Source organism: Tamandua tetradactyla, chromosome 25, assembly GCF_023851605.1.
Source record: "Tamandua tetradactyla isolate mTamTet1 chromosome 25, mTamTet1.pri, whole genome shotgun sequence".
Classification (NCBI taxonomy): Eukaryota; Metazoa; Chordata; class Mammalia; order Pilosa; family Myrmecophagidae; genus Tamandua; species Tamandua tetradactyla.
The window spans coordinates 15,218,271-15,240,835 of NC_135351.1; the positions used below are offsets into that span (position 1 = coordinate 15,218,271).

Consider the following 22,565-nt stretch of genomic DNA (forward strand, 5'->3'; position numbering starts at 1 on the left):
AGCTGGAATATTCTGTTACTTATATGTGTATAAAATTTTTATTGCTTGAGTCTAAAAGTTGTGTGCCATGTTTTATTTTTTTTAGGTTGAATTTTAATCATCAATATTTTCTCAAAGACATAGTGTCGAATCTCCCTATTAATTTTTTTCTTTAAATTAGATATAAATCAAATGAAGAGTATGTATATGTCCGAGGCAGGGGAAGAGGAAAGTACATTTGTGAAGAATGTGGAATTCGCTGTAAGAAACCTAGCATGTTAAAGAAACACATACGAACCCATACAGATGTCCGCCCCTACCACTGCTCTTACTGTAACTTCTCCTTTAAGACTAAAGGTATGAGATGCCCGTTGCTTCCCAGTCCTTTTTTAAATGCATTTAGTTAGAAGAGCTGAGACTCACCTTTGAGTATTCTTTAACAAAGGATATAGCAGCTTAAAAGAACTAATATAAATTACATCTTGTCAACATCACAGTCTTATTTCCTTATATGTTTCTAGATCCCTTTGGAAAAAGGTATTTAATTACATACTTTCACAATATATATAATAAATCTAACATTTTAAAAGGAGTAACTGCCCTTTTAAAACTTTTACTCCCCAAGTTAAAGTTGCACAACATGATGATTAATACATTTTTTAAAAATACTTGATTTGGGGCTGAAGAGGAAAGAAAATTTCAGGATCACATGGAAATTCATTTGGGTGCTAAAAGATGAAAGAAAGATTTTAAATAAAACCACACTAAGCTTTTATAATAATTAAGTAATTATACTCATGCTTTATTACCTAATTTTAGACAATGTATAGCTATTTCTTTTTCTATGATGCTTCTTTTTACCCAAATATGTTGAATTAATTTCAGCTTCAAAACTTTTCTAATTTTTCTGCTTTTTAAATGTTTATAAAGAGAGCCCAAACTATTCAATAAAATTACATTTAGAACCTCTCCTAATTTTTTTTATATGTTTTTAAGTTGTAAGGCTTTATTATAGTGGAGGGAATTCACTCTCTACATAATTCTGTTGCATCTGACAGATAAACTACCAAAACATTTTTGCTTTCTCCTTAGACTCCTTTTCATGAATCAGAATATAATAATTAGTTACCTGGGATTTTATTTCCATATACTATCCTTAAAAAAGTTTGAATCTCTTGAAAACAAAGCAATGCAATCATAAAATTGTCTGAAAAGCAGGATCAATAAAAAGTTAAATCATTTTATTTGGAAAGTATTTTTATCCCCTTCTAATTAACGTTTGCTTTTTTCTAACTATTTTGGTGTATTCACCATTTTTGTTTAAAGGCTGATCAACTCTTCAGCAGAATTTATTACACTTTTTGGCTAGAAATTAAGCATATTGTTTTATTGGCATTTAAAGAGAGCTATAATGTATGACAGCTAAATAGCTTCAATTTAGTTCTCCTTAAATGCCAGTAGGGCCTGAAATAAGAATGATGGAAAAGCAAAAATGTTCTTTTTCAGATGGCCTTGAGTATTCCCAAAAAGTTCCAAGAAATCACAAGGGCAGGGAAGAAGATTGATTCTGTAGTTCTTTGACTGGCATATAATCTCCTTCTGGAGGTGGAGGGTGGGCTCAGGTGTGCTTTTCCTTGTGCCGAGAGAGGCTTTGCCCGGATAAAGTGCTTTGATCTTTTGGCCCAGTTTATTACTTTTTTGACTAGTTTTGATCCTATGAATAAGAAACATCTGTTAATTTTCAATATGAGGCCAGGAGTATATTTCAAAGGCTGATATTACTAATAAAAGATTACCAAGTACAGAATGGTGTCACTAAATACAAGAAGATCAAGGTATAATGTGAAAAATACCCAATAGGCAGAGGAAAAGGAATCAGGGTATTTTTAAAATTGTAGTCGTAAAATAAGGGCACGGCAAGGAAGGAAAATCGAGATGTGGAAAACCAAGTGAAGCCACAGAGGTTTCTTGGCAAGGAAAATATTATGAATCACCAACTGTAATAACTTAAAAGAGCTTAAAATAACTTAGTACTTAGTGAAGTAAGTCGAAATAACATGATATAAAATTTTAGATAAATGTTTATTAATAGTAGAAAGAACATAACCATCCCTGGAGAGATTATGTGTCAGTACAGTTTTCAGTCTTACATTTCCCTAATATGCTGCATACTTGAATTTACACTAAATGTTTGCTTTGTCAGATAACTCATGTAGAATTATGAATATGTTCATTTATTTAAAAGAGACTAGCTAATGGGACTGGTGAGGAAAATATTAGAAATTTAGTATTTCCCTCTTCTTGGCATGACGATGCTCTCTTTTTATAGTCAACTTCCTGTCTGTCCTTTGTGACTGTATATAAAACAGATCCTAGCACCTTTCAAAGGTAGCTGAATAACAATGAACTTGCTTGCAAGTTAGGCTGTCGATTTTGCCTTACTTTTATTTGCTTTGTTGTCCTAGCCAACCCAGCTCTAATTCATATTGAATGTGTCTGGTTATAAACTGAAGAAAATAGTGATGTATTGGCATGCTATAGGAGTATGATCTACAGAGATCTCAAAATACTATCGAAAGAATGATGTGTTAGAAATTGATGTGCTAGAAATTGATGCTTCTGTTGGTAATGCTTATGAATCTGTACTTCATCATTTGTCCTCTTAGTTTACTTTATGAGTACATTTGAAAATAATTTGAATTGATTTATTTTCGCTATTCTGCTTTAAAGGTCAGTCAGCAGAAAATATTCAGTGAGCTTGCATCGCTTTAGGATTTAGTACCATCCATATTACAGAGAGCTGGACTATATGTAGTGATAGGAATCCAGAAACAAAACCACTCAAATGCTGTTGAGAAGATTAAGACAAATGTTTATGAAATCTGTCAAAAATTTATCTATTAATATACAAAGTTTATAGCATTGCTAGGGCATATTTGCATTTAAAAACATGCATACTTTGCATATTGTAAATGCAAATGGTTTTATTTATTTTAAATTATTTAGAAAGTTTGTTACTAATAAGAGATAACTCAAGTTAGGAGAAAATATGTTTACCAGAAACGTATGTTCCCAAATTTGCCTGGTTGCAGTTATATATTAATTTCCTTGAAAGCAAACAACCTGCTATAACTGTCTGTATAGGCAACAGAAGCTTTTTGAAAGAGAACTGTTAATGAAACTTGTAATCTGGTTTGTAATATTATTACTATACTGAAAACATTTTGACTTATAAATAGAAATTTTAATCACATTAAGGTGGACAGCCCATTTTTATAACTTCATATGTAAATTTTGAAGTAAACAGAAGAGAAGAGATTTGTATAATGTACACAAATATGACCATCATCTTTTAATAATTGTTGGCATTTTGTCATATTTGCTTCATATATATATTTTTAATTTAAGGTAAATTTCAGGCATGGCCAAACCATTTGGAACCAAGTATTATCTCCAAAATCGCAGAGTTCAGAGTTTCATGGATCTTAGATGTCATCTGGTCCATCCACCCAATACACTTGAATTCCTTCAGCACTCCTCCGGGGTGCTGTACAGTTGGCTCATACAAGAATGTGCTATCTAATACAAGAATCACTTTGAACCAAGTGTGACCAGTTCCCCTGCATTTTTAGTTGAATGTATCAGTTTTGCTAGGAAGGTCCTTCAGCTGCTGTAAGCTCAAAATTCTAAAGGCTTATTCTTGATACTAATTTGCCCCTGCCACCAAAAGTAAGTATATAGGTTTTGTTTATATGTTTTTTCCCAAAAGGTCATTTGCCCTGTCAGCTGTTTTGTGGCATTATGCATTTAAGCTGCTTTGTGCTCCACCCCAACTTTCTGGTCATCTGGGGAAGGCTTGCCCATTGTTTCCCTGGTAACCTAGGAGTCTGGGTAGAGGTCCATACACCTGCCACCAGAGGAGACTCAGCTTTAGAGATACTCCTATAAGACTCCTCCTCAGTACAGTGAACTGAAACTAATGCAGGAAATGCATTCTTTTGCAAACAGACAGAAATCCTGTTTATAATAACCAAAAAAAAAAAGGCTCTTAATAGAAAGCCAGTCTCAAAGTTAAGAAGGTAAATTAAGGGTACCAGAAATAAAGAAAAACCTCACAGCTAGCATGGTGGGCAGAAGTTAAAAAAAAGGAAGTCCGTAGGGGGAAAACCAGATATGTATGTGCCCAGAGACCTGGGGTTTTAATGCCTGTCCTGAGATGGAGTCTGAGGCCCCTACACTAAGCCTGGCTCTCCTGTCCAGGGACCTTGGGCCATGTGGATAAAAAAATTACCTCCTAAAAATGCAAAACTCTATACCCACATCATACCAAAAAAACCCAGATCGGACTCAGTGGACTGAGACCAATGAAGCCAACCTGTAGGGTCCCAGACAGAAGTAATTGTACACCCCAGGATAGTTGGGACTCCCATGGAAAACAGTATTGCTGAGGATAAGTTTACAATAAGAATTTAAAAGCAAGCAAGGTAACGAACTATTGATGAGAGCTAGCAGAAACAACTAATGGCAAATTCACAATCTAGGAACCTCAGATTATAGTGCAATCTGAAAGGGACTTTAAAATAAGTATGTATAAAATGTTCTAAGACATAAATAAGGAATAGAGACGAGAAACCATAAGGCAAAAATAGACATTATCAACCCAGAGAAGGCAAATTTTAAAAAGAAAATATTGATAGATACTAAGGTTATTACAGCATGTATACCCATATTTTTGTTAGAACTTTAGTCATGGGAAAAAATACAGTCTATATTTTTGCTTGAAATGGGAATGGAATTTACCAGTGTTGACAAATGCAATAGCAAAATAATACTATGTAAGCTTAGTAAACATTCTTTTCCCTTAAGGAAATCTGACAAAACACATGAAGTCCAAGGCACATAGCAAGAAATGTGTGGATTTAGGCGTCTCAGTAGGTTTAATAGATGAACACGATACAGAAGAATCAGGTAAGGCTTTATTCCATATTTTTCATTAATGCTGTCTGCAATGTACTAATGTTTTGCATCCATGCTTTTCTTTCCATGCCCATTGATACTGCTTAGTTCCTCTTCTCTTGTTTATACCAGGCAATAAACTCATCAGTTTTCTCATTTTGATCCATCTTCCTTCCTGCCCACATATCTCCACTGATGTTAAAGTCATCTTCCTGAAGCATGTATCTGATCATGTTACTCTCCCATTTAAAACCATTCATCGGTTCCCATTTGCCTATCATATAAAAGTAGGGGCAACCCGACCTTCCATTCCTGGAGTTCTCTGCCTCTTCACCCTTATTTCTCATTTTGTTTTCCCACCTACCCTAATGCTTGACTTTCCGGCTCACCTGGCATTGCTCGGGCTCTCCACCTGTCTGCCCTCCCAGGCGCCCATCCCCTCGCTCCTCCCAGGACTTGGCTTCAAGTCCCCACTTGGAGAGGTAACTTTTCCCTTCTCTGAACTCCGATAGATAATATTTTAATTTTCCTTCCTGAGAGTATTCGATCCCTTTTGACCTTATTTTGTGATTATCTGCGTGTTTAACTTCACCTCCCCGCTGAGATTCTCCAGCCCAGGGCTGGAAACTGTGGTGAGGGCCGGGACTGCCCCCCAGCAGCTGCTTTGGCAGTGCTCGCGGAAGGCAGCTTTCGTTTGCTTTCAAAGCGTTTATTATTTTGAAAAAGTTAATCTGTTGTTTTTTAATAGTATTAACTCAATAGATGTAATTATCGCTACCCAATTCTGAGGGAAAATAAACCTGCTTATCTGTTTCAAGTTATCAGAGAATGGAAGTATCTAGACTCTTTATTAGGATTTATCAATCAAAGAGAGAGTTAATAAAAAACGGGGGTAAGGGGTATCGTACTGTTCTAAAAAATGAAATAATCTAAATTAATTATTTATTTGCTCTTGTTTCACATTAGTTTGGTATAGAAAAAAATTTCCAAAGTGAGAATGATGAGAATATTATTAAAAACACAGGTTAAAAAAGAAAATAGATGCACGTAATCCTACCTGACAACCAGAAGCACACCAAATGAATCAGCCTGAATTTATTTCTAAAACTGCAAAAGAAGTGACTTCTGTCTATTAGTGTTGTAGTTGATATGAATCAGTATTTTGAGCACAAAGGAAGAAACTGCCTTTTTGTTTGTTTGCTTATTTTTTTTTTTTTAACATGGACAGGCACTGGGGATCAAACCCGGGTCTCCAGCATGGCAGGCGAGAACTCTGCCACTGAGCCACCGTGGCCCACCCTGTATTTTTAATTGAGTGAAAAAAAAAAATCACATCGTAAAAAATTTAGGAAAGGAGCTTTTTTTGTGTGCGTCATAGACACTCTGATGTTTGGATACATACTGAGGGAGGACAATGTCAGGACTTAAAAGTACATGCCACTTTTAACGTGTAACTTTTAAAAAATATTTATTAAAAATTGAATTTTGAATAGCTAGGAATTGAATTTAAAAGTATAAAGACATTTAAATATTTAATAAAATTAAACTGTAATTCACTTCTAATATAGTTCATTCCATTTATTTTTTTGATGTAAGTGGTCACACAATGCATTAATATAACTCTTAAAGTGAAAAAGTCTTTTCTTATTATTTATTTTGCTTTATGATCAGTGTATTGAACAGTTCAGAAGTAAAAAGCTAGGGAAAATGTGTAACTGTTTCAGGGAATATGTTTATTACCTACTGACTGGAAAAGGCACAAAGTAAAGGTTACAGTAAGAAACACTGATGCCTGAAATGTGTAAATATAAAAGGCATTATCCTTACAATATGTGCCTTTATATGGTTAATGTCTTCAAGAAGGTGAATCTTTTAAAAACTAATTAAATGTCTGCAGAGACCTCTAAATTGTTAAAGGACGGTAGGGCTTATATCCTAAATTTGCATAGGAATATTAAGTGCCCTTTCCATGCATTGTTTAGATTGGCTGACTGATTGACCTACATATCTGTCCATTCATTTCTGTATTTCTCATTTCATTCCAGAAACATTTAAAGCGGGTTGTTAGAGTATAATCCAAACATGATAGCCTACTCAGATTAAATTTTGTGATAAAATTAGGTCATTTTACATGATTTTCTTTCAGTTAAGTTTTTAAAAATTCCTGTATTTATATGGCTAGTGTGTTTAAGTTTCTTCGTGATTTACATGTAGAATATAAATGGATTTTGCCAAATGCTTTGCCTTACAAGAGGTCTCATATTTTTATTTGTATGCTAATAAAATATATACCTCCCCTTTTGCTTTGTTATAGGTTTAGAATTTGGGTTTAAATATAATAAATATTTATTGTTTTAAACAAACGCTTGTTTTCCTTTTATTGTTCTTTTTATTTTAAAAATATTTTAAGGTTTTTTTAAATATAAAAGGAATACAGGGTGTGATGACGGCTCAGTGGCAGAATTCTTGTCTGCCAATCCAAAGACCCAAGTTCGATTCCTGGTGCCTACCCATGCAAAAAAAAAAAAAAAACAGGAATATAAAATATTTTATTACGTGAACACATGCATTCTGGCGAACTCATGTGTTCATCACCAGCATGGATGATTATAAACATTTTCTCGTATTTGCTTCAAGTCCTTTTCATAAATCCAGTGCATTTTTTAAAAATAAGCCAAGTAAAGCATTATATGTGAGGCCACTTTTCCCTACCTGCCATTTCCCATTCGCATTTCTCCCTTCCAGAGGCAAACACTAACTGGGGTTTAGAGATTTTTCTTTCAATTCATTCAACATATATGTACGTAGCCATGAATAGTATGTTGTTCTTGTGTTTGTATTTTAAATTTACATATGTGGCACCACTTTGTATATCGTAGGAAATTAATTTTAATTTTTAATTTATACTTGACCTCCAGGAAAGACTTAACCAATCACACCCATTCTTAACTATACCTAATATTGTCAGAATTCTAAATTTTGGGCCACTTTGGTAGATGATGGTTTTTTATCTTAATTTGTGTTTTCTTAATTACTGTAGTAACATTGGGTCTTAATAGTCTTTAAAAAGACATTTCATTCCATTAAACTGATGATAATTAAAGGTGGGATTTGGCTTAGCAGTTCTTTAGGTTTCAATGTTTGTAGGGTGTGAAGCCCAGAAGACTGCAATATGATGCCATTCATACAGAGGGCGTACTACTTTCTAGCTTAACGCTAGCTAGGGTGGAATATTCTTTTTCAGTGTCCTTTGCTGGTTCTTCCTTATCTCCTGAGTCTCTAAGTGGTTTCATGCCCCAGGGCTGTATTTTAGATCACTTTTCTTTTTTGACTATATGCCTTCCTAGGTGGCCTCATCCAGTCTTCTGCTTGTGGTCTTCTAACATCTCTGGGCTGATAACTTTCAAATTCATTCCAGACCTGCATATCCATCTGTCTACCGACCATCTTCATGTTTAATAGGCACCTCAACTTTAACATGCCCCAGATTCCCAGTTCACCTCTTCCTCATGGAAGCTTGCTTCATCCACTGTCTTTCCCCATCCTTGCTGTGGTTGGACCAAAACTTTTAGTCATCCTTGACTAAAAAAAGCCTGTCCTTCTCTCATTTTGCCTCCAGTCTACCAGTAAAACCTTACAGCCCTTCCTTCAGAACGTATTTAGAATCCAGCCACCTCTAACCACCTCCTCCTTTGGCCCCTGGGTAGAGTGGCCATCTTCTCTCACTCGCTTGATTGTGATGGCCTCCGCACTGGTCCCTGGGGTTCAGCCCTGCCCCCTTACAGTCTGTTTTCTACATAGTAGCCAAAGTGGTCTGTAAAAATAAAGTCACTCCTTTGCTTCAAACCCTGCTGTGTTTTCCTGTCTCATTCTGAGCAATGGTCTGCCATACCCTGTGAGCTCTGCAGCCCAATCACCCTTCCTCGTTGCCCTCTCTGACACTCTTCCCCACTCCTTTGTCCCTTGCTCGCTCAACTCCAGCTGCGCTGATAAACTTGCTGCTTATTGAAACACTCCTGCCATGGGGACTCTGCCCTCTTTCCTCTGTTAAAAGTGCTCTTCCACCAGATAGATAGACTGTGAGTCTTGCCCTGTCATTTCCTTCAGCTCTCTCCTCACACATGGCCTTATCAGTGGCCTTCCTGAGCCTCTCTGTGTAAAAAAGCACCCCCACACTCCCTGCCAACAGTACTTATGCCCCTTATCCTGCTTTATTTTTCTCCATTGCAGTTATCACCACTAGAGATAATATGTGTGAGTGAGTGTGTGTATATGTGTGTTTATCTGTTTCTTCCAACTAGAAAATAAATTACATAAGGATGGGAATCTTGTTTTGGTTCACTGCTCTATCTCCATCTCTTTCAAATGGTATGTAGCAGGTAGTAGGGAAGTAAATATTTATTGATTGAATGAATGACTGGGGAAAAGTGCCCCATAATCTTTCAGGAAATAATTTGCTATTATTTTTAGAATTTTGTATTTCAGTTTTCCATTAAATTCCTTCACTAAAATTGAAGGATAGCTGTAATACAATACTTAATACCTTTACTTATAAGTAGTATTCAAGGTACATGGCCCAGGTCGATATAGGTATTATTAAAGTGAGGATGGGTTTTGTTTGTTAATTTGTTATTTGTTGTTTATTGCATCAGAAGACTAGAAGATAATTTATTTGACTCTTCCATTTTCTCATCTATGGTAATGATCACTCTAGATTAAAAAAGATCTGTTCTATTTTTCAGTAGTTCCACAGAAAATCATATAATCACTCTTTTTTTTTTTTGAATGATTCATGTATATACATAGCACTCCAAAACCTGCTCCACATGTGTCCCACCTATTACCGCTGAGAAGTGCCTTGTCGTAGACCTGGCAGGGTCACAGGCCAAGGCCAAGGGGCAGGGAAGCATCAGGGAACGAGAGAGATATACAAGTCATTTTGCTGAGCGATGGTTAAGGGTATTCCAAAAGAAAGGCAAGGGATTTATTTATCCAAACATTGCTTTATTGAGAAAATCCTGGTGAGGCAGTGGACTAGGGAAAGGCAGGCATTCTAGACCCAGGGAGTGGTATGAGCAGAGCTGGACAAGGAACAAACCTGGGAAGGGGTTGGAGACCAGGTTAATACTGTGCCAAGGGGCTTCAGGATGGGAGGCAGTCCATGCTAGGTTGAATCGAAACAACTCACTTATACTTAGATATAATCAGAGTCTCTGCTATGGTGCTGTTTCCCCCAATTTCTTAATATTTTGACACCTGACAACCATTATGTCTCAGACATAATCTTTGTAGTACTTTAAATCTTATACTCACTGATGTACTCATTTGGTTAAGAAAGTGTGTTTATTTTTTTTTTGGGGGGGGGGTCGAGTGGTATCAAAATCCTTTAAAGCCATTGCCTCTCTAGGAATATATATAATATCTATCATTATTTTCTCAAATGTTCTTGAAATAAGGAGTCAAAAGATAACACAAACCTTTATCTGTGGCCCTGGAATTTTCTTTGTTGAGGTTTTTCTTGCCACTGCTGTTTTATTTTGTAATGGGAATTTAAACGATAATGACTCAAAAAAGCTTGATTTCATTAAGTGAATAGTCCCATTCAGTAGCAACAATATTGAATGGTTCCAGAGAGCAAAAGCCTTTACTCTGGATGGTGAGCAGTTTTACAAGCAAAGTACCTCAGTTTATGCTTCATCATGCCTCATTCTCCACCAGATGGAGTTTTAACAGTTTGAGTGAAAAGTCTAATATGATTTTTCCCATGCAGCATCCAATTTTGCAGGCATATGTATAAATGCATAATGACTAATTTGGAAATCTTGCTCTTTGTTTATTAAATTAGGCAGCATTATTTCCCCTGTGAAGAATTTCTGCGCTGGCCAGGTATCACTGTGGCCTAGAACCTTCCTTGTAGAATAGACTGTCCTAAAAGAGAAAAGACCTGATTTGTTCCTACGTCAGTGTTTCTGTGTATGTTTTAAAACCCTGCCCTTACCAACTCTTAAGGATGCTATAAGGAGTAGCAATATATGTTATAAAATTGTTCATTTTATGATCAACTTTTATTTTTCAAAGGAAAATGAAAATCATTAAGCATATATGAGGAGATGAAATGGCTGACTTTTAAGAAATTATGAAAAAGTATTTTCAGGTGTTAAAGTTTTCATTTTTGTTGTGCCTATCTATGGGTAGAGCAGAGCTAGGGGGGGTTCCCAGGATGGTCATTTTCCGGTGATTTTCTATGCTAGGTTCTGCTGTCCACCTCTCCACATGGCTATTTTTCCACTTCCCTGACCACACACAGATCAGACTCCTGGTACCAGTTCCCCATGAGATTTTAGCCACCACTCGGATCCTCAGGCCCGTTCTCGACATTCCTGCCTGATCAGTGTGTTCTCCATCTTCTTGGCCCCAAAAATGAAAATAAGTGATAAATCTGTATTGTTAACAAACAGTCTTCTAACACATAACTTGCTGTCTTCTCTCTCTAGTGGTGAACAGCTTTATCAAAAGGTTCTGAGATTTTATGCGGTTCTTGAGAACATCATGTCTTGCATTCTTAACCTAACACAAATCTAGTATGTCTGCTGCCCAGTGTCCTGCTAGAAACCCACTTTTTGACTCCATTTATTTCATAAGGTGCCACAGCAGTTTCCACAGTGTACTTTCAGACCTTTATTCCCAAAGGTAGTGATGGCTTTTCTGATGCCTTCCCTCATTCCTTCGTAGCTGCAGCTACTGAGGGAAAATCTGTCTACCTTTATGTCTATTGAAAACCTTAAATAACTGAGTAAACAGCATCAGCTCTATATCTTTCATCATCTACATTTTCCTAAACATGGTTGGAATGTCAGTTATTTGTGCTGATAGATTACAGAAGCCTACTCAGTAATAAAGTGATTAAAGAAAAATAAGTGGCCAAATTCAAGAGCCGGACACCTTTTACTATAAAACATCAAGTCTTCTTCAAAATGGAAATGTGTGGGACCACGGTGGCTCAGCAGGCAAGAATGCTTACCTGCCATGTCAGAGGACCCGGGTTCAGTTCCCAGTGCCTGCCCACATTAAAAAAAAAAAAAAAAAAAAAAAAAAAGGAAATGTGTGACATTGTGTCCTCCTGGTATTACCTTTGAGAGCCATGCTTATTGTTTCTCATTGACCGCATGGCCATGGCGTCAGGGGTGGAGTCCTGGACTACCTGCAGATTGGCACACGCTTATGAGCAGAAGACCAAGTTGAATAAATTAGTAACAGTAGAATATGTCAGATTGCCATATGGAGCTAAATCTTGATTTATCCGAGATGTGGGAAATGGGGTAACTCTTAAGAGAAATGTATTATTGGGAGACCTGATTCTAAATCTATGGGGACATCACAGTCCCATCACACTGTAAACTGGCATCCAAAAGTACAGCACTGAGGGGTTTATTGGACAAATTTGGGAGCTTTATCTATTTAATTGTTCTCTTCTGTGTCACAGACAACAATCATCACCAAAAATACCATCTGTGAGCTTTCATTCGTTCAATAAAGTTTCTGACCACTTACTAATTACCAGATGGAGTTACAACAAAGCACCCCAGTATAATATTCATTTTCTAAACATTGTTACCATTGGGTGGTATCCTGGTCAGCTGGTGGCTTTCTGGGAGCCAATCCAAGTCTTTAAGATGCCATGTTTGTAGCTAGTTATTCCTTCCTGTCTGCTTGCTTTGTTTTTTCACCAGAGGTTTACTCCATATTTATCCCTTCTTAACTTTCCTGGCTTTCTCTTCAATCTTTTCTGTTTTTTAAAGACCCTAAACCTATTCTCTACCAAGCAAACCACACCAAACCCAGAGTGTGATTCACCAGCTATTGAGCCTGCTCCTTGGTTGGTAGTTACAAAGTGTTTATTAGAGGTTGCCATCAAAATGCTGTGATGAAGGCCCAAAGCCATTTGATCTTTTTCATTCTTTACTACCCTTATAGGCTGGAGAAGTGCCCATTTTATTCTTCAGCAGATGAATTCTTGCTCTGAAGTGCAAACAGAGTAGATGCAGCAATGTTGAGGAAAATTTATTTTGAACTAAGCAGAGGGAATTATGGATTTTTCTAAGCCAGCAATTAAAATGTGGACATTTGGCATTTAAAAGAAAGAAGTTTCCAATTAATTTAAAATTAGCAACTAGCTACAATTATAGTATGTACTCATGAGACCCCTCCACCAAGCCTACTACCCACTCCCTTGTATTTTTGTTATGGACAGTTACACAGTCTCAGGAATTTTGTACCTGTGTTCTTAGGGTCTTAGTGACTACTTCTTAGTTTTCTGCTTTTGCGTCAAAAATCACATTGCCGGCTAGCTGCTTTACATGCCTGATCCAAAGAATGTTTTTATCAACAGAATGCTGGCTTAATATGTACCCTCAACTGTCAAATTAGAACAGTTTAATAATGGCAAAGTGCAACTAGTGACATTATTTTTCTTGGTGTTCAAATATTTCTGATAATATCTAGAGGAGGAGGATGTTATAGCAGAACATTTAAAACCTATTATATTTACCCTTAAAATAGTTTAAGTGAATTGTGTAAATACACTAAATAAGTCTGGTTTCTAAGTAAACCTCTAGAATACCTTCATATCATCAGGATTTTCATAGGAAAAATGATTTCTTTTTCTAAGGAACATGGTCCAACATGAAGCCGTAATAGGTCTTATGATATATGTTTACAATAAAGCAGCATTCATCTCCTTAATGAACTGCACAGATATGACAGCTTTTTGGTTCACGTTCTAAAATTAGTAAACATTAAACTCGGGCCATTACCTTCTTAATGATATTTTCATCTTAAAAAAATTAAAATCTATTACTGCAATAGTCGTGTGTTAAAAAAAAAAAATTTCCCAGTTGCTGCTGTTTGGATTTCAAAGTAAGATTTCTTGAACATATGAGAAAAACAAAAAGAGTCAAACAATAACACCAAAAGAATGGTGAGTGTGGGGGTGGAACTGGGGAGGGCTGCTACTGTCCCCTGGCTCTCAGGGCTTGTCTTTGTCAGTTGACTCATCCAGCAGGTGTCGCTGTCTGGCAGGGATGGGAGGGCAGCTTACAGTTCATAAAAAGATGATTTTCAGATACATCTTCAGGGAAGTTGATGGGCATAAATTTATTGAAAATTTTACTTTTGAAAAAAATTTATGGCCGCATGGCTTCCTCTTTTTCCCCTCTTGATTTGAAATGCACCGAAACTAACTTAATGGAATTAATTTTCTGCTTTTGTTGAAGTCAGTATATTGTACTGGGATGATGACAGGACTCCTACATGCAAAAAACCCTGTTTCAAATTCTGGCTCTGCTACTTTCTAGCCATGTATAAGTTTCTAAATTTGCTTGTACAAGATAGGTTTGATATCTGCTCTGTCATAGGGTAGTTGTTAGGTTTAAATATGAGGCTGTAATGCAGATGTCAGCAAACTTTTTCTGTAAAGGGCCAGATCGTAAATATTTCAGGCTTTGCGGGCCATATGGTCCTTCTCACAACTGTGCACTCTGCCACTATATAGCACAAGAGCAGCCATCATATTATGTAAACAAATGCACATGGCGCTGTTCCAATAAAACTTTATTTACAAGAACAGTGAACCAGATTTGACTTTCAGGCAGAGTTTGCCAAGCCCTGATATATAGGTACTCTGTAGAGTACTGGTGGCTATTATGTTCTTAAGTAAAATGGAATAGCAAAATAAGCAACTTCATAGAGCCATATATGATTAAGTTTCTGACGAGTTAACAAGTCCTTTGTCTGCTATATGCAGGCTGTGTGATCACAGACAAGTCATTTTTCCTCTCTGGATCATGTAGCCACAGAACTTCTGATTCAGTAGCAATAATCTTCATTAGGGGATATGGATAAGGAATCAGGGAGTCAGCAAATTAATACAAAAGGCTTCTATTAGCATGAATCTAAATAGAGCAGAGTTGTTGGTGCTTGGTTTTGGTGCTACAGATATTTAAAAGGATGCCATTATTTTCTGTTCCTTCAAGTTATCCATTTTTATCATTTTTCTATCACCCAGAATATCAATCATGTTTAACAAATATGTAATGAACCAAAATTCATGTGCAGGTTTCCAAACTTTTGACATTGGTTTTCCCCTTCAAGAATGTGCACAGTCCATTCAGAGAAACATTGTTCTCTTACGATCTCAGTGAAACAAAACTGGAAAGGAAACCTAGTCCCTACTGAGTCCCACCTAAGCTATAGGCACGTGGCTCTTTCCAGGAAGGAAGAAGGAAGAAGAAAAGGTCAAGGGAAGCTACCCTGTGTATCTTCCCATCCCCAGCATTTCCGATTCTGATCTGAAATCTGGTGTCATCAAGGCAAAAATCAGATTAAAGTAGAGCCAAAAAGTTTTACACCATGCCCCTCTACATCTCCGTTATAAAAAAAATTTTTTTAATTGTTCATATTAAATAGCATACACTGAAAAATGAATTCAGGATGTTTCCTGAATATGTAAGTTAATTAAAAATTTGTAATCAATTATTCTTAAACTTCCATAGTTATAAAATACAACATCTTTTGCAAAATTAAAAAGGTTCAATTATTAATTTACTTCCTTCTTGGAGAATGGCATTTTATATGTTCAACTATTCTAACCAAATAATTATATAAAACTAATTTCTCTACCTAGAAACATTGAACTCAGGCACATTTATAATGTAGCTTAGTGAATATAATTCATTGTTGACCTTTTTTCAGATCATTCTACAGATTTTTAAAATATGGCATTTGAATGTGGAATGTTTAGCACCTACTCAGGAGCCACAGATGGACCTGAGTTTGAATCTCAGGCCTGACATTTGTGAGCTATGGGCCCAACACTTCAAAATAATTAACCGTATTTTTAAGTTGCTTTAATAACTCACTGAGAAAAATCAAGCCCTTAATGAGTGCTTGCTTTAATTGTGATCAAACAGTATTGGTTTGTGTGCTGAGCCAGGTCCTCTTAGAGTGTACAGTTCTAGAACCAGGGAGAGCCGTTTACTCATGTGTGTACAGCTGACTAAGAAATGGACAGAGGCCGAAAAAAGATGCCAGACAGGAACAGTATTAGGTGGTAAAAATTTAAAACATGGATAGTTTAGGGTAGATTTGGGAGAAATTTGCTGTGCTTCTTTATTAACCCAGAGAAGTAGTGGAACTGATTTCAAGAATTGATTATTTCCTATAACAACAGATGGTGAAATAATGCTTATCAGAAGTTAAAGTCTTATTCTGGAGTATAAGGACAGTGGGAAGGGAGATACAGTACGAGCTTGTCTGAACGAGACAGAAAATTGGTCTTTCAAGAGAAGAAAAGAAATGAAGACCCTGTGGTATCAGCAAAGAGCTGGAGTATTTGTAGCACTTTTTTTTTTAGACTATTTTAGTCTTACAGAAAGGTTGCAAGAATAGTAGGAGGAGTTCCTGTATACCCTTCACTTAGCTTCCCCATGGGTTCACATCTTAGATAACCATAAAACATCATCAACACTAAGGAATGCGCCTTGGTTCAATATCACTAACTACAGTACAGACCATACTGGATTTCACTTAGTCTTATTTTGGGGATTTTTCAAGTGTAGTATTTGAGACCTTAGTTTCCGACTGTGTATACAGAATGCCCTCTGCCTGTCTCCTCTTTTGAGGCTCCTTTCGTGTTCCTCATCCTTAACAAGCAGCCCTGGCCATGCCACTTGGTATCACTGCCCCACTTCTCTGACCTCCTGGTGGACTTGCTGGATCTTCTCCTCCATTTCTTTCTCCTCGTACACCATCGCCTTTGGTGGGTATGGGCCTTGTCTTTTATATCCCTCACGGTGCTGTCAAGCTTACAGAAAATAAAGGACAGCCCTTTCTTCCACTTGCAGAACATTCTATAATGTGCCCTTTTGGTTCTTTTTATTAGATGAAAAACAAAGATTCGGTTGTGAGCGCTCTGGCTATGACATTGAAGAATCTGATGGCCCCGACGAGGACGAGAATGAAAATGAAGATGATGATGAGGACAGCCAAGCCGAGTCGGTGCTGTCGGCAGCCCCCTCGGTCACAGCCAGCCCGCAGCACCTTCCCTCGAGAACCGGCCTTCAGGATGCCACAAGTGCTGAGGAGGAGTTCCGGACTGGCGACAGCTTCTCTACAGTGCACCCAGACCCCATGGACATTCTGCCCAGGGCGCTGCTCACCAAGATGACCGTGCTGAGCACAGCACACCCGAACTGCAGCAGGAAGACAGGGTCCCCAGAGAAGGCCACGCAGCCCACCGCCCCAGAGAAGACCATTACTCATGTCGACTCTTCCACGTTGCCCGAAGCCACACCCAGGTCCCCATGGCGTCAAATGTCTGTGGACTACCCTGAATCAGATGAAATACTGAGTCATTCTGTGGGAGTAACAGCTTTTGCTTTAGCACAGGTGAATGACTTTTTTGTTGTTGTTGTTGTTTTAAGCATAGTAAATTAGGGAACCTCAGTGGCTTAAGAGAAAAATGTACTTAGCAAATTAATTATGGCCAAATCTGCCTGCATAACTTTATATAAAATATATATATTTTTATGTTTAGGGACAGAAGGCATTCACATCCTTTGGATTCTTGTTCGGTATTTTAAGCAGGGTTCACATATTGAAAATCTAAAACAACCAAATGGTTCTTGAAAAGTAATTCCCCTATATTATTTTTTTTTTTTAATTTTGAAGTTAAAAATATGTTTGCTTCAAATGAGAACATGAATCCTAGAACGTATTTATCCCATGGCTTATCCTGAGTTGTATTTCCACTGGTGTTGAAATGATTTGCAATAAATTATCCAAACATTTCACACTTTGCCCCCATTAGCAATATATCTATCAAATTCTAGGGCAAAGCCGGTGTGACCTAAGAAATGCATTAAGAAATTCCCTTTGCTTGAGTGATCAAATTACTGTGGAAGCTTGGGAAAAGTTCCTACCCAAAACTTAGCTCAGGACAAAGGCCTATAAACGTGTTCTGAACAACTTCTGATTTTACTCCTGACTGTCTCATGAGGAATGATTAATTCTGTTTGGAATTCATTCTTCTTACATTGATAGTTCTCATACCTCTAGCATGTACTGAATATTGTAATATGATATATTTCTAAATATGGCATATTTTGTTCTGCTAGATAACACTGAAGAAAAGTAAAAGGACTCTAAATCTTGGGTTTCTACAGACTATATAGCTTAATATATCTCACAGATATCCAGAAAAAGCTGATATTTAGGTAATAAACTTAAAGGACAAGGGATGATGCCCAAGACTGATTCCTTACAATTGTATCATTTTAATATTGGTCATCGTGCTTTAAGCAACTCTCTTCCAAAGTTTGCCCCATTCCTACCAGTACCTAAAACCACATTTGGGTTCTGGTGGATGTTTTAGAAACTTACTGAATTTGTAGAAGAAAGGATGGACGGATGGACGGATGGATGGATGGATGGATGGATGGACAAATGCCTGCAGATCTTCTTAATGACAACTATTTCATAAATGAAAATGATTTTTTTCCTGTTATTTTTTCCTTCTCAAGTTGATACTCTCAGCTAGCTAATATCTCAGTGATTCCTAATCTCTAAAATGGGGTGAGCCAGTAGTACTGGCATTAACACCAAACAACAACCAGAGCCCTGAGAGAGAACATCACCTCTCAGGGATGTTCTCAAGATGAAGTGAGGTGCTATCTAGGAGCACTGGAAAAATGTTAGAAAAACACAAAGTTGCAAAGTGCTATACAAAGTGTGCTGCTGGTATCTGTACTAGAAAATAAAGGGATTAAAGATGTAACTGATTTTTTTTTTAGTTGTACCTTTATTTTTATTTATTATTATTATATATTTTTTTGGCATGGGCAGACTCTGGGAATGGAACCCGGGTCTCTGGCATGGCAGGAGAGAATTCTGCCACTGAGTCACCATTACAACCCCCATACCTTTATTTTTAAAAATCAAAATATAACTTTATAGTAAGCTTAAAATATTTACAAAATTACAAATATACCTATTCTTACCTTATCAGGAAGAACAGATTTTGCACCAGCGTTTTAACTCGGTGGTGAAGAAAGCTTTCCCTAAACGGACTGCTCCCTCTTGTCTTTCAGAACACATCGTCTGTAAGGCAGCCTCCTGCAGCAGAGCCTGGCACCCCCCAGCCAGCAGTGGGGGATCCTTCTGGGGCCTCACCTGGTCCCAGCACTCAAGAACAAAAGCAGCAAGCGACTGTGCAGCCGACCACAGGCCTGCCTTCTCCCCAGACTCATTTGTTTAGCCACCTTCCCTTGCATTCCCAACAGCAATCCAGGACACCTTATAATATGGTTCCAGTTGGAGGGATCCAAGTGGTCCCCGCAGGCCTCACCTACTCCACCCTTGTTCCCATTCAAGCGGGGCCCATGCAACTTACAATTCCCGCGGTGGGTGTGATTCACAGAACCGTGGGTACTCCTGGGGACACGGTCGCGGAAGTTTCCAGCACTACGGACCCCGCGGTAGTGGCTGAGGTGAGCAGCGTGGTGCCGTGTATCCCCATTGGCCAAGTCCGCGTGCCCGGCCTTCAGAACCTCCGCACTCCGGGCCTGCAGCCCCTTCCGTCATTAAGCGTGGACACCGTCAATATTTTGGGCCTGGCCAACGCAAACATGACCCCGCAGGGACATCCACCAGGACTCGCTCTAAACGCTGTGGGACTGCAGGTCCTCACTGCGGACCCTGCCTCACAGAGCAGCCCCAGCCCCCAGGCACACATCCCGAGTCTCCAGATCGTCAACATCGCCCTGCCGGCTCTAATTCCCTCAGTCGGGCAAGCACCCCTGGATGCGCCCAGAGCTCTGGAAATGGCGGCCTCCCAAAGCAAAGCCCCCCGGGAGACGCAGTCCAGGCCCGCGCCGGGAGCCAGCGCACGACAGGTCGACAGGACCGAATCACCTCAGGGGTCCCCTCGAATCCAGCGGGGAAATGCAAAAAAACTCCCAGAACCACCTGCGCCCACAGATGACCCGGCATGGCTTGACGGCCCAAAGGAAACGGCCCCGGACAAGGCGGCCGTGGCCAGTCACGTGACTCTCAAGCCGGAAGTGGCCTCCGCGCAGGGCCGGGCGGGGTTGGTCAGCGAGTCCCTGCCCCGCGCATGTGCGGAGCCTTCCAGCCTCTCTCCGGACCCCCGCGGGTCCCCGCAGAGGCAGAGCGCCAGGCAGTTCAGTGATGCCAGCAGCGACGACGACGAGGACAGGCTCGTGATCGCAACCTAGTGGCTTTTGTATTTTGTTTTATTTTTATAACACTTAAAAGTTTTTTTGAAAACCCTCCTTTCCTTAAGCACATTTTTCTGACGTGAACTCATGACTAATTTTTGTGCAATCATGAACTTTTGACCAATAATCGTCGTTTTGTGTCAGCTCCAGCCATTTTTTGTACATGTTGTATAGACAATTGTGCCTTTTAGGAGTTTTATGTTTAGAAACTGTACAGATTATTGAATATCTATATACATAAAATATATATTATATATGTATATTAAAACCAGGTAGTTATTTGTGTTTAGTAAGAAAAACCTGTCAGATAAATCAAATGATTAAATTATATGTTGCACTGTTAAATATGAATTTTTATGGTTGTGGGGCAGAGTTTCTGTGTCCAAATTAGTATGTAAACTCCATATTTATTGTATTCAGATTAGTCCTTGAAAATGGGTCTGTCCTCGTGTAAGACAGTAACTTTACACTTCAGACAGATCTTCTGTGTTATGAAATGTTTCAGTAAAATGTTGTTTACTGACTTTATCACTGTTTCGTTTGTGCCTTCTTTGTGCCATCCAATGATCAAGTAATCTGCATTCGGAAAATAACACTAGATTATACTTTTTACTTATTCTTGAGAAATGGGGTCTTTGGTGGAATGGTTTCTACCACGTGACACTGTTACTGGACCAAAGCTGTGGATTCTTTGCTCTGCATGCTCAACAACTAATTCCTGAGACACTGGGGTTTTGAAGAGAGAAAAAGTTTATTATTAGGCGGGTAGTAGGAGAGTAGATGCCCTATTAGCCCCAAATCTCTCTACTGGAATTACAACAATTATGATAGTTTTATTAGAAAAAAAGATGGGCAGGGTTTAGGATCCTGAGCGCAGTGGCCCCAGATGATGGGATTATTGAGCATGTGCAGATTACATGCTTAGACATGGAATAAATGTAAGAAAATGGCAGAATGAGGTATAAGTGACTTGTAGGTTAAAGTCGAAGCTTTTGTGCATGGCAGGTGGGCCCATTTTGGTTAGATCCAGTCTGTCATCAAGAGCACTTTAGGTTTGGGGTGGGTTAGTTTTGGTCTGACCCAAGACCCTTCATTAATAAACATTAGGGGCTGTTTTTAATGGTTACTAGACTCTAAAGTTGAAAAACTGGCTAACTGGGTACAAATGAAGGTTAGTCACAAGGTTTTTACAATCACATGAGCCACTAGATAAAGGCTTATACGATCATTATCAGAGATCAAGGCAGCTTGGTTGCAATTTAGAGATTTCAGGAATTTCTCTCTGCTTACTCCAGTATACCAGAAAGCAAAAAGGAATATCTATATAATGATTCAGTACTCAAAATCATCCCTTAAATCCTGATTTCTCAGTCACAACCCTGAAACTAAAATCCATACAAGTGAGAGCTGTTTTTCTTATTTCTGAGGAGTAACTGCTGATAATAGCTTATTAACAGATTCAGTATTTAAGAACATTTTTCGGTAAGGAAATATAGAATGCAATCTGAAATGAGTACAACAATTTCTGGCAAAGGTAATTTAAGTGACAGTCTTCCAGGGAGTTTGGCTGGGACAAAGCCCACATGAACCGACCTCAGGCTCCTGAGTGCAGGTCTGTTCCTTGGAGAGGGGCTCTGCTTCCTTCCAGCCTCCCAGTTCTGCTTGTTCCATACACAGAGATCTGTCTGTCTGGTACCACACCGCAGAGGAGCCAAGATTTATGTAAGAACAAAATTCAGACTTTTACATTAAAATAGTGACTGTACAAATGACCCTTTCCTGACCTGGGCAGTTGAACTGTCCTCACTCCTTGGGAGAAATGGGGGAGGACAGACATGGTGGCCACAATTCCTACTGCAGTCATGTGCATAATCACACAGCCCTGCAGCTGCTCTCTTAGTGGGAGAATGCTTTAATGTTGGAATTTAAATGATTACAAGTACATCATTAAGGAAATTTTTCAGCCATCTCTGAAAAACCTCCTTTGTGGAGATTGAAGGGTATGAAGTTACTGAAACAACAGATCCTGGGAGAAGTATTCTAAGGAGCTTGGAGTTCCGCTGCTAGCTGGCCGGCTCCAGCTTCGTGCCTGCAACTCTGGGAAAGATTCCTGTCCTCTCTGGGTCTGCATCACCCGGTCCAGACATCATCTCCAGGATCCCCTGGGCTCCTGCGGGTCTCAGCATCTCTGATGTTCTAGATGCATGCTCCAATCCGCACCGTCCCTTCTCAGAAACAACTGTCCGCAGAGTCAGTAACAAAATTCTCAAAAATAGTAAAACTACATTTTATATTCTGGAAATTAGGAAATTTCCAGAATTTAATTAGGAAAAAAAA

General features: G+C 38.5%; 1 protein-coding gene and 1 long non-coding RNA gene across 8 annotated transcripts in view; one reads left to right on the forward strand and one right to left on the reverse strand.

Annotated features, from left to right (window-relative positions):
- The window catches only part of HIVEP1 (HIVEP zinc finger 1), a 138,428-nt gene extending 117,699 nt beyond the window's left edge, over positions 1-20,729 (forward strand). For all 7 annotated transcript variants that reach the window (XM_077143294.1, XM_077143295.1, XM_077143292.1 and 4 more), the window contains 4 exons: positions 161-336; positions 4,846-4,947; positions 16,874-17,379; positions 19,080-20,729. In XM_077143294.1, coding sequence (XP_076999409.1) covers positions 161-336; positions 4,846-4,947; positions 16,874-17,379; positions 19,080-20,225 — 1,930 coding nt within the window. In that variant the 3' untranslated portion in view covers positions 20,226-20,729. The remainder of the gene's footprint in view (positions 1-160; positions 337-4,845; positions 4,948-16,873; positions 17,380-19,079) is intronic.
- Positions 15,487-20,032, reverse strand: LOC143668759 (uncharacterized). The gene is made up of 3 exons (XR_013168539.1): positions 18,990-20,032; positions 18,373-18,461; positions 15,487-17,320 (listed from the first exon to the last, which is right to left on the reverse strand). It is a non-coding gene; the product is annotated as an uncharacterized LOC143668759 (long non-coding RNA).
- Positions 20,730-22,565: the final 1,836 nt, after the last annotated feature.